The 12,992-nt window shown below is 37.9% G+C and overlaps 1 protein-coding gene across 7 annotated transcripts in view; it reads right to left on the reverse strand.

Annotated features, from left to right (window-relative positions):
* Positions 1-7,002: 7,002 nt before the first annotated feature.
* LOC116843300 (5-hydroxytryptamine receptor 2B) overlaps positions 7,003-12,992 on the reverse strand; it is a 31,641-nt gene continuing 25,651 nt past the window's right edge. For all 7 annotated transcript variants that reach the window (XM_032813627.1, XM_032813626.1, XM_032813625.1 and 4 more), the window contains 4 exons: positions 10,790-11,132; positions 9,013-9,222; positions 8,136-8,432; positions 7,003-7,422 (listed from right to left, as the gene is read on the reverse strand). In XM_032813627.1, the coding sequence (XP_032669518.1) occupies positions 7,182-7,422; positions 8,136-8,432; positions 9,013-9,222; positions 10,790-11,132 (1,091 nt within the window). In that variant the 3' untranslated portion in view covers positions 7,003-7,181. The remainder of the gene's footprint in view (positions 7,423-8,135; positions 8,433-9,012; positions 9,223-10,789; positions 11,133-12,992) is intronic.

Consider the following 12,992-nt stretch of genomic DNA (forward strand, 5'->3'; position numbering starts at 1 on the left):
AGAGAGAGAGAGAGAGAGAGAGAGAGAGAGAGAGAGAGAGAGAGAGAGAGAGAGAGAGAGAGAGAAATAGAAACATAATACATAATCTTTTTATGCTGCGCAAATTTTTTGTAGTGGCGGCATTATTGCCAACATCTCGAATGCCGCATTTGATTTTTTCGAATATGGCAGTCGAGATACTGCTTGATAACGGATTTGCACGGCGTAGCTTAATGGCGCGCTTGATTTTTAATTTTCCATCACAGCCGCGGCCAGGCGGAAAAGCACAAGCTCGCTTCTCTCTTGCTTTGTTATGTATTGCTGGAAATGGAGAGCTTCGGGTTAACGAGCTCCCGTGCGTTACCTATCACTCTTTTATCCAGCGCGATTTCGCGGCTCGATTAATCCGCGAGATGTATGGGGTGTCTCGGACTTAGTCATCGTTGATCTATGCGCGCTCCTTTTACGAGCGTGGAATCGATTCTCCCCGTAATACGGAAAAACGAATGAGATCTTTTTTTTTCGATTGTGAGCGATTTAACATTGAAGCTTTTTTGAAAGATAAACTTTTTGACAGTAAGACACAGAGAGAGAGAGAGAGAGGGAGAGAGAGAGATAACGAAATATTTTCCTTCGTTCAATTTTAAGCGGAAGCTTTTTGAGAGATTTTCCTTTTCTCTTTTTGAATTTGGGAACTGTTTAAAGGGATCCAATGTGGAAAATTGCAGCCATGCAACAGATGGCAATCTCTCGCGATGTTTCTCCACCCGAGAAAAAGCGCTCCCGAGTCGCAAAAGCTCGCTCACGGCAAGTACAGGACACACTGTACGTCCGTGAAATAAATCGACCTTTCTCGTGCGCACCGCATAATTAGCATGCCATCATATTTAAATCCGGAATTATATCCGTCTGCGAGCAATGCCATCGTAAATCGTATTTGCCTGTTTTTACAGACAGACAGACAGACAGAGAGAGTGTATGCGTGTGTTACAAGCTCTCACAGGTCTTGAAAATGACTGTTTTGACCTGGGCATATTTTCCTTTTCTATTATTATCACGGTATTATTATGAAAATGCGAATTATAATGCAAAATTGCAGGAATCGTGACATACGTAATTATTATGGAACGCATTTAAAGATATTTACATTTGCGCGTCTATAGGCTTCACGTAGTTATCATAATTATCGCAATGCGTAATATTATATTAATAATTATAGTAACGCGGTAATTATTAACGTATTCTATAATGTGCGGTTATAGGACTAAAGTGGAGGGAGGAACCGCGACTGATACGCGCGAAGTAACGAGCAATTTACGAGCGCTGACACAACGAGTCGAATGATAATCATAATTGCAGCGAAAAAACTTGGCCGAAATATAAATTAGGCGGCTTCAAACGAATTATTATTGATCACACCAGCACATTAACGTAAAACACGTAATCGCGATGAATCCGACGGGAGATTCGATTAACAATTAATGAATAAATTTATGTTCGGCGACTAAGTGAATAATTAAGTGCTATAAAACAATTAACGATTAACGCGTGTTACCATAAATAATTTCGGAGAATATGCGCGCGCTTGAGTAACAGTTTGCTTCGCGCGACACTGTAGGTGCCAACAAGCCGGGAATCCTCGCGGAAGCTGTCGATTGTGTCGCAGGCTTCGTCGACTCGATCACCTTGTTGACGTGCGTTGCTTTCCAACGTCGCGTCAGCCTCGCGGTTATCCAGAAATCGTAAATTGCAAACCTGCGACAGCGACACGTAATGGAGGTAGCGTGTCCCGCCGTTATATACCGTCTCCTCCGGAAAGCGTTAAACTTACTTATGAGCATTACGCCAGCCGAGTCGGAACTCGATGAATTTCGCGGCAACGGAACATTTAGGCGACAGCTCAAGATGCGCGGGATGTGCGGCGTTTGCATAAACGTGCGTCCGTTATCCCCCGAGACGAATTTGCTGCTCGTGATGCGCGTCGTCCGCACCTTAAGGTTCGGTAAATATTTGGAATTATATATATCTTGCTGCGTTTAATATAGAGTGTCTCATTTTAAACAGGCCAGTCGAATATCTCGAAAACTGAGCCTGGCAAACAAAAATTATTTCATACAAAATTTATAGGATTTTGAGGGGAAAAATGATCTTGAATTTTTTTACCTGCTGTAAAAAGTGCCACTTTTTATTATATAAAAAAATATAACTACGTAACATTGATGAATGACCGTAGTTAAAATGCAAAGTCTTTTTTTTTCCTCAACATTTTCCTATAAATTTTGTCTGAAATATTTTTATTTCCCGGGCTCAGTTTTCGAAATATTCGGCTGGTCTATTTAAAATGAAACATCCTACATATTGAGCGTCCTGTTGTATTGAGAGGGTTAAATAAAAATATTTGTACAGATGTTGCTGGGATACATCTAATTGATGCTTATGCATCTTGCACGGAGAGGATATTATAGTGTTTTTTTTTTTTTTTTCGTATAAGTTCTTCTCAATTTTACTATGTTTCTAGTAGTACAGGAATAGATTGCAATGAGGTAAAAATACCAATGGCCGGACACATATCCAATACTGATTATTCTGATTGTTTTGGTCCTTAAATGTGAATATTTAAACTATCAATATAGAATATATATACATGTTTTGTATGAAAAGTTTAAATATTAGTGTTTGAAGAGTAAAACTCGACTTGCAATAAGAATGCCCAGAATTTGATACGTGTCCAAGTATTGGTACTTTTACCTTAAGAGATTTATCTTGCTAAGGAACATAGTTCATTTCCCAAAAACACAGGAAATTTTTTAATAATATATTTTAGTACTTAAAATATGAATAGCACATATGAAATGAGAGGATAGTCAGAACGAAGTAAGTCAGAAACAGAATGTTTATCTATGTCTCGACTACAAAATTCTAGTAGTAACTTTTATTACAAAATTCTTTCCATGTATGTAAGTCTGGAAAGTGACTTATTATTTCTGAAGGAAGGAGATACAAGAATTATTGTGTATATCTTATCACTTTTCAGAGTGGAATTATACAGAAAACAAAATATTATATAATGAAAGTATATTTATTATATGATGTATTTATAATATTGATAAGAGATATTCTCTTTCTCTTTCTTTCTTTCTCTCATTATAATATTTTCTTTTTTTATATAATTTTATTCCGGAAAGGATAAGATATACACAATATATTTTCTTCTTTATTCTCTTTCTCCGGAAGTAATTGAGATCATAGTTTTCGAAAGAGAAAGATATTCGCAGCTTAATTAAATATGAAATCGCGTTACATTTTAATATGAGATTTAATATTGCACGTGTGGGCGCGTGACATTCTCTCTCTCTCTCTCTCTCTCTCTCTCTCTCTCTCTCTCTCTCGCACACATACACATGTGTGCGCAGTATTCTCGACTTGCAATTCGCAGAAAGCACTGCATCAATCATGCTCGTAGACTCTCGCTTTTTGTCGAAACTCATAAGATTCGCATTAGCGCGATGATATTCTCAAATACATTTAGGTCGTTCCAGCTTTCATGTAGAGCTGTTTGTCCTGTGCAAAGGCCGGGGTGCTTTTACCCTAATTAGATGAGCCTAATGAAGGAATAAAATCAGCGGTGAGCGAAAGAGCTTGAAAGGCAACGTCCGACGAACTCCCGAATGGATCGCGTCCAAATTTTTCTTCTGGCCTTTGCCGCGCCCCCGGAAATGATATGTCGACCTCACGGGTCGCATTTTCGAATGTTCATTTCGCGGAATCTCGCATTATTACACGCTGAGCTTATCTTCGGATTCGCTCCTAGAAATATCGGCGACCGCGAAATCACGTTTCCGATACCGGAAAATAAAATCCGGAATTGGATTTTATGTAGAGAAAATTTCGCGGGGAATTTTCTATTTGTCGCGTTTTCATTTCCAATAACAAATTATGAGCTCGTGGGTAAATAAATATTTCGCCGGCTGCGATCTATTTTTAATTAAAAATCGTCATTTTGTTGTCTGTTTAATCTCGCTGCACTCAACTTTTATTTATTCGTTCAACCATTGTTCCTCTATCTTATTTACTTTTATTTATTTATCTAGTTTATCAGTTACCTTAATTGCAATATTACATTCAGTATCTTGTACCATAACCGTTCTCGCCCTCCGTCAATATATTTATTTCAAAAAAAAAAAAAAAGAAAAAGGGAAGAAATGTTGGTCTTCCCTCAGTAGACACTCTGACTTTTCTGATCGTTCGAACTCTTGCCCTGTATGAATTACGCGATGTGCTAATGCTATTTTTAAAGTTGGGAAATGTGTTTTCCGACGGCGTATCTCGTACGTGAATTTATTTCAAAATGTGTTTCGCAGTTATCTGAAGCTAACCCATTTTCACAGTTGCTCGAGGATTTGTCAGCGCGTACAAAGTACGCGACGTAATTATTTTTATTTTTGTCCAGCAATTTAGTTTTCCGATTAGACGAATTAATGTTCCTAATTTTATGATCAAACCCGTTCCTAATAACGCTGTTGTTTTCCCCCGCGGCAATTATATATTCCGTGCAATTATATACTTCTACATTGCGCGAAAAAAATGTGTTTTCTCCCATGTTTTTTCAATTAAACAGCGCTTTTATCATTTTTATCTTGCGTTCTATCGAGTACACGCTTTTGCAAGCCGGCCGTTGAATGAAGGCAGCCGGCGCAAACTTCGCCTTGCAGAAGCGTTTACGCGGCGAATAGCCCAACTATGTTGTCGAATCGACAAATGGGAATTCTTTTCAACTCCGCCAATTACGCTGCCCGACTATCGGGATCGCGGATTATAATAATCGTCCGTCTTATTTTTGCATGCCAACTGGGTCGAACAGCTGTCGTCAGCAAAAGCTGAATTCGCCCGATGTGGTTTCGCGATAAGCAGCGTACTAATATCATTCTTTCGCATCGTTTCAATATTTTGCTCTACATTAGCTCGGGTTAATACTTCCGACTGACTTTCAACGTGTTCGTAATTGAACCGCAAGCTCGAGAGTAAATGGCGACTGATATCTTCACGTAATACCTATTCAGTTTGCATTTTTATATCGCAGAGACGTATAATCTGAGAGGCAGTTTCTATTTCAAGCATAATTGGGATATACATTTGTATTCAAGTCTCGCGATAATATCTGGAAAATATGAAGGATTACTCGCGGAATATATCGACAGGGGAGTGAAATTCTCGTGGCATTATTTTCCCGTGATTCCAATATCTGACGTTGTTTAAATTCCGCGCCCAGAGAAAATATATTTTTACACTCGGAAAAACCCTGTACGGTGTATCTTGTGAGAATTCGAGACATATCTCAAGCTCGTTTCCAGGATTCTGGTAAATGGAAGTTTGATCGATAGCGCGGTGCCGATGCCGATTGAACGTTATTTTTCAACGCGGTCTTTTTCAGCGATCGAGTTGACAAATAGACTGTAATGGAGAACACATCATCTTTCATCGACGGATTGTTCGTGTCTCTGACAAATCTTTTCGTGGCAATGGTTCGCGAACGCGAGAAAATCTCGTCGCTGTCGTCATCTCGTGCTTTTATCCCTCACCGGGATACTATCGTTCCCATATTTATCATATCAGGATTTGTTCCTTTCAGTTCCTTCCAGCCGCGACAGGCCGTAACGTTTTCCCGCCGAAGGTAAACGCGAGAGGAATCGTTGTTCGTACGTCGATAAAAGCGAGTTGAATTTCGAGTAAGCAGAATATGTGTCTGCACAGTTGACGTCGTTTGCAATTTACGAAAAAGTCCGTGTAAGCGTTAAGTGGACTTAATCCTTGAACCATTTATTACTGTATCAACTGTCAACTTTGGTACTCTGTTTAACCGTTGAAAGATAGTCGACGTAGCGCTGAAGTCGGATTATACTATGTTACAAAATTTTGTACTTTTATTATGAAAGGTCACTCTTCAGTAAATAGAGTGCGTATTGAATATGAACATGATCTCAAAAATTGCGTGTCACGTAAAAAAGAGGTTGAAACCCTCTAAAAATGCGTTTTTGGCCATTTTCATAAATTCATGAACCAGATATCTTAGTGACTTTGGAAAGGTTTCTTTTCTTTCTCGGAAGCCTTATGTGAAAGACAATTTTTGAGATTATATTCGTATTTTTGAGATCATATTCGTATTCAGCGCAGTCTATTCACTAAAGAATGATCCTTCATGACAAAAGTGCAAGAAATTTATTAAAATTTGTAATATAATGTTATGAATTGAAGACTAATTAGTTTCCGGAAAGCTTTGTTAGGTGATATATGTCCAATACTATTTTTTCAATATTATCTATATTATAGAGAGGGAATATTCTCTATATTATAGAGACGCTAAGCTAGTTATTGAATTTAAATAAGAAAACGATTTAGATGAAGCGTGATACCAGACGATAACTAAGAGATAACTAGTTGTTTAGATAAGTGCGGAAAAATAGTGTAGCGCGTGCAAAAAAAGAAAAGTAAATCAATACAGCCTGCCGTAATTCCACATGGATGCGAACAAATCTACTGTTCTGCTTTATCCTGCTTGATGAGAGATATACACGTGTACAGAAATTTTCCTGCACGCTATTTATTCGTTGTAGGCTTCAAAACTCAATTCTAAAAGTTTCACAGTGTTCTCTCATATTACATTGTCGTGAGGTTTGTAGAACACAGCAGGACCTGTATAAACTGTAGAACTTTTATATATGAAGTAAATACTGCCATTGGTCGATTGTTCTGAATAGTATGTTAAAAATGCATAAAAATAATTATTTCGTTCCATTTCTGTCGTAAATTGGATTTCCTATCTATTTATTAACTTTTATCGCGCGACAGTTTTTCTAATTTTGCACATCCGACGCGAAGAACGGTGTGTAGGAAGATATGACGTAATTTGTCAGCAGCGACTACGTTAATTGACATATTTTTTATAATCTTCAAGTAAAAAATATGGCATAAATCGGGAATTAGCAGAGGAGGAAGTTATTTTCGCGTAATAATGGGAGCTCGTGGTATCAAAACAGCAAAGTGGTATTACTTTATTTCGCATCATACATGAATTTGATTCCTAAGCTCGACTTCTACAACATTTATCCATTGCGCGGTTTTAAAAAATTGACAAGTACTCAACGGAATAATTCTGCGAGTCGTGTCGATCGAGACAATCCGTTAGTTCGTCGCGGCCGAGGAAATTAATCGCCCTGCTCGCGTTCGTGAATCAGAAATGTGTCTCGATACAATGAGTCTGTTGTTCTGTGCATCACCGTCACGAAAGAGCTGCCCGACGCCGGCGTCGGCGTTGGGTTCGACGACGGAGTTAGCAAGGGTGTACCCTGGAAACTAATGGCAAGCGGAAGAGCACCCGACGTGCACAGGCCCATCGCGCCCCTTCCGCTCTCCGTGACCGAACGATACCTAGGAAGTCTTGCCGACCTGAAAGAATTATATCGGTTTTATCGCGTTCATTTCCGTCATTTGGAAAATATACACAGAGAGGATACTATAGCTTTTTCTTTTTCCTAAAAATTCTTTTCGATTTTATTTTATGTTCCTAGCGATACAGGAATAGATTGTCAGTAAAGGAACATAGCGAATTTTTTAATAACGTTTTAGTTTCTATAATATAAATATAACACATAAAATAAAAGATTAGTCAATTATTGCAGAATGTCGATTTATTCCTTGCTTAAAAAGTTCTATAGTAATTTTTGCTATAAGATTCTCTCTATGCAACGAATGTACATTCGTTTAACAGTCGGTCAAATTTTGTCGAGACTTAATTTTTGGATCTTCAGTTAGATAGAAGCGAAAGTTTAAGTCGGATTTCTTAGAATTATTAAGATTTATTAATTGAAATAGAAGGATTGACATTAATTCAATCAATCAATTAAATTAATATGAAACAAAAGTAAAAATGCATTTTTTAAAAGAATATATTGAATTTACAATTGGTCATTTTTAATTAAAGGCTTTATAGATTCCAAATAAGATTATAAATTTTCAGTGCTGACCTTAATCTGTTTCTTTTTATGTCTCGTAAGAGGTTTACAACGCCTTTTTGCAGTTTTGTTAGGACTTCTCGCTTAATATCGTGTATTGAAACGAGAATACTCTGTGTAGGAAGAGAAAGAGAACAGTAGAATTACCTCGAACACTTGCACTTTAATAAACGAATGAACGCGGCTCGGAAGATTTTGTTGAAGATGGTGTAGATAATCGGGTTGATTGTCGAGGACACGTAACCCAGCCAGAGAAACGTGTCCACCACGTGTCCTGGCACAGAGCACGTGGGACACGCGGCGAAAAAGATGTTAAGCAGGAAAAACGGCGCCCAACATAACACGAACGTGAAAAACACCAGTCCGAGAACCTTGCTGGCTTTCTGTTCGGTTGCAACCGCGTTCGCGGCCAAGGATCTCTTCCTCGTTCTCCCCGCCAGAAATCTGAAAGAACATTAATCTCATAGGATAGTAATTCCAATTAATCTTAAAGGAGATACTCTAGCAAGCAACACATCTGTTTCTTCGATTATTTTCGTTTTAGTTTCGAAGTGATTTATCACATTTTGCTTGTGAAATATTTTCAAGCAGTCAACATTTTTGAGATTTTTGAAACTTTTTTTCGAATTCTTCAGTTGGAAAACAACGAATGTCCTTTTATGTATCATTAATCTCGTAGGACAATAATTCTAATTAATCTTAAAGAAAATATTCTAGGAAGAAATTTTCCTATTCCTTCGATTGTTTTTACTTTATTTTCGTTTTTACTTTATTTTTTACTAATTCTTCTATTTTAAAGGACAATGAGTAACTTTTTATCTATATCTATCTTTCATTTAGCCGTGCTTTCGTTTACTCGTACTTTTAATGCAATTAATTGATTTGAATTGCAAATTTTTGCGTTCGGGATTTATACAGTTGGGAAATCGACGTTCTCGGGAATCTGTCAGAGATTCTTGGTTGTTTAGATCAGCCTTTAGATATTCAGGCTCTTAATTTTATGAATCATCCGACAATACGTTACCTGAGGTTCAAGGTAGTCGGCGTGACGTTCAATTGCAGTTTCAGCGCCCGCAAGGTGAAGTTTCTTGTTTCGCGCGCGATGTTCTCCGGCGTTTGGGTTGCCTGATCCACTTTCGACTTGAGCTGAGGTCCTGCGGCAGGACTTCCGGCGCCGTTCACCGCGAACTTTAACTGCGGCAGGTCCTTTCTCACGCCAACGCATCTGTCGTCGCTGTAGCAAGCAAACGGAACTCAATTACTAAATCTACCGGGAAGTCCCCTTATTTTCGTTGGCAATGTTGCTTACGTTGCAACGTCGCCGAGTATTCCGACGGTATTTAGGCGGATTCATAGAAGCGAGAGACGCCATATAAAAAAAGAAAAAGAGATAAGAAAAGAAAGGATCTCTGAAGAGAGTGTTTATCTTGTTTTGAATTCTTATTTCGCGCCAGTTGTAATACGACGCAATATTGTCGTGTACGTGCGCGGAATGTTTCGAGTTTCTCCGTTAAAAATTGACGCGTTGATGAAGAAAGTTTGGATCGCATTAATTCGCGCGACCCCGGACTGGCCGTTGCGTCGCGACGCTTGATTTAAGATGCATAGACTGTGACGTCGTTGTCGCGCTGATATCAGGGACATTGCATGTACGCATCCGCCTTGCATAAAATCGCGCGATAAAAGCGAGAGTTTGATAGACGACCGGATCCGACATATTTATATCGCGAATGAGCATCGCAATGGCAATTTTCAGCTACTCTAGTCTCGTAAGCGTGTGCAAGTAAATTATACTAGTATGTTACACTATACGAGGCAATTTGAACTTTCCTCGCGTAATCGCGACAGAAACAAATGATGATTGAGCGTTGAAATCCTTTATCAAAAAAAGAAAAGAGAAGACTCAAAACAAGTATAGATTTTTGAAAATAGCAACGTTATTGATTGAATAAAGTTAAATAAAGTTAAATAATGTTATTAAAGAGACATTTTCAAATTTCTGATCTTCATGATCGATCTTTTCGGAAACAAGTTTTTCCACGCGAAAGCACCTAGAAAAATATAATCGTATTCTTAGCGAATTCTCTTTTATACATGTCCTCAGGAAATGCTCTACATCCCGTGTACATGTAGATTAGGTCAAACTGACTAAATGTCCCGTATCGTTTTGCCAAATATCACGTAGATTTTTGAGTTATTAATGAAAGAAGATGCGCGTATGATCTCGCGCGAATAGTACACCAACGTTCTCTTAAATCAATAACTAAAAGTCTACACAGTTATTTATGAAATGATAAAGCTTTTTTGTTTAGTTTGAGCCAATCTATAAACACGTCAGGCATCATATCGTACATGGTCATTTGCCAATTTTCTTTAATTAATAAATTTTACATAATTTTTTTGCAAAATGCTAGAGGAACTTTATATTCAGTTCGGTCTAATCCACATATGCATGAGCTATGGGATACTTTGCATCAGGTACAAGAGGATATTCTCTTAGAATAAGATTATGTGAGACTGAAAGGGGGTAATCTCGTACGAGAAAATCAGTCAAAATTGTGAAATAACGCTCAAAAGCTGTAATCATCTTTTGAGCGTTATTTCACAATTTTGACTGATTTTCTCGTACGAGATTATCCTTTCAGTCTCCTTATCGTACTTATTTCGAAATATCCCGTGTGCTATGCTCCAGTTACGAAATATCCCGTGTGCTTAGCTTTTGTAATAAGTAATATTACAGTTTAACTCCGTACTCAAAAATTCTGACAAACCGAATCTCTCGGCCGCAAAAAGTTCCTCACCTTTCCGTTTCCGCGTTGCAACCGGAAACGCGGGCTTGTCTGGCCGAAGAGGTGGACGACCTCATGGCGGTAGTCGTAGTCGTAGTCGTGGATGACGAGGACGCCGTAGACGACGTTTTCGCGGACGCATATCTACCGCCCAATCTGCGAAACTGATCGCCTTCGGGGTGCTCGGCCGCGAAACGCGCTTTCTTGCGAAGCAGCTGCACCGTCAGCACGTAAGTCGCCACCATGACGATCATGGGTATGTAAAAGGCGATCAAGGAGCCGAATACGAAGAATGCACGGTTGTTAATGACGCATACTCCCGGTCGCGGTGTGATGTTCGAAGGATTGATTATACCTGAAACAGGCCGAGTTCTCGTTACGCTTTGATTTATCTTCTCACATTGATTAGCCATCGATCTGCCGATTAAACCTCTCGATCAGCCATCATGTCTCAGGGTATCTTTGAAGTCTAATATCTCCCGTCGAGGTCGAGTCTTTGTCTCGTAATCCTCGTTTCGTGTCTGGAAATTCTCACAGAATGTCTTACCTCGTGGTATTTTAAAGCTGGACCATTTTGTCTCACAAACGTTATCTCGGAGAGAGAGAGAGAGAATGTGTCTTATTTGAGAAAAAATTCTACTTGGACATTGTTTGAACAAAAATTACACGAAATAACGGCGATATTAAAATGAAATTCCCCGAGGCTCGTTTCGTTGATTAACGACGACGTTTAACGTTTGCCACGAGCAAATTATTTTCGATAATCTATAAAGCGTCGTGCTTCGCTATGGACTCGAACGATGCTTCACACAGTCATTCGACCGGGGGTAGAGAGATAAAGTTATTTAAATTACGCGGAATTTGTACAACTCAGCTAATTAGAATTTCCATTGGGCTATTTACATTGCGGAGAGACGAGGGAAACGAGACTGAGGCTCCTCGTGATTATCGATTCGGGCAGCTGTCGACGAGCTAATCGTGCCATGATAAATGCACATTATGCCGATAGAACGTCGCCGGCATCGATCATTACGCCGACTTTTTCGCCTTTATCTCGAGCCCGTAAAAACGTGAGATCCTTTATCAGTTCATCGGCAAAATCGCGCCTCGAAATATTCGATGTCGAGACGTTCGTCCGGAAAATTTGCAATTTCGTTCCTTAGCAAAATCGCAAATTAACCTTGAAACATTACCAGATGCAATAAAAAGTATTAATAAGTGCTAATAAAGAGAAGGAAAAAATATTTTACTACAAATCGTTGAAGTACCATCAGAATTAGCTAATAAAATATGTAATAAATGCATTGAGAAAAAAATCAAAGAAATAAATATTTACTCGGTGGATACTAAAATAGCATGTTTACTTCTAAAAAAATCTAAATTTAAATCTAAATTTTTTATTTAAGTAGAATAAACAATTGCTTTGATGAAAAATTGCGTTGAGAAAAATGTTCGAAAATTTATCTGTGATATATAAAGTTTATTCATAGAAATTAATTATATATGTCAATGCAAGATTTTAAGAAAATATATTTTATTTAAAAAATATTTTATATCAGTATAAATATATGTTATGTTACTACCCACCGAATAAATATTTTTTTATTTCTCAGATATTTTTTATCAATGTGTTAGTGAATATCAACAAAGAAAAGGAAGACATATTTTGATAAAATTATATAAAAAAATCATGGAACGCGTTATACAGTGATCTAAACATAATGTCTTCGACATAATAAATTTTCCTTTCTTCAGGACCACGTTTCTCAAGAGTATATGAAGTTGGCACCCCACTTTTTGAAATTTATAATTTTGAAAGTTGTTCCAGATTGTTCTGACTTTATTCCACATTGTTCCAAAGTGATATTGCTTCATTCGAAACGGTTTTCGAATAAAACAAAAAAAATTATTTTTTGAGTTGGCACCCCACTTTTCGAAAATCGAACATTCTGATACCGCAATAGATTGTTCTAGTTGTTCCAAACATTGTTCCAAAAGGACAAATCCGTAAGTTGAATTATAAGTCCAAAAAATGAAAAAAATGTTTTTAATTTGGCACCCCATTTTTGGAAAATAAAACATTACCGATACCAATATAGATTGTTCTAGTTGTTCCAAACATTGTTCCAAAAGCACAAATCAATAAGTTTAATTATAAGCTCGAAAAATTAAAAAAAAGTTTTTTGACAGTCTATCGGACCAAGAGTAAACTTAT

This window comes from Odontomachus brunneus, unplaced genomic scaffold (assembly GCF_010583005.1).
Source record: "Odontomachus brunneus isolate Ranch 3 - 2012 unplaced genomic scaffold, Obru_v1 Obru_scaffold_031, whole genome shotgun sequence".
In the NCBI taxonomy this organism is placed as follows: domain Eukaryota; kingdom Metazoa; phylum Arthropoda; class Insecta; order Hymenoptera; family Formicidae; genus Odontomachus; species Odontomachus brunneus.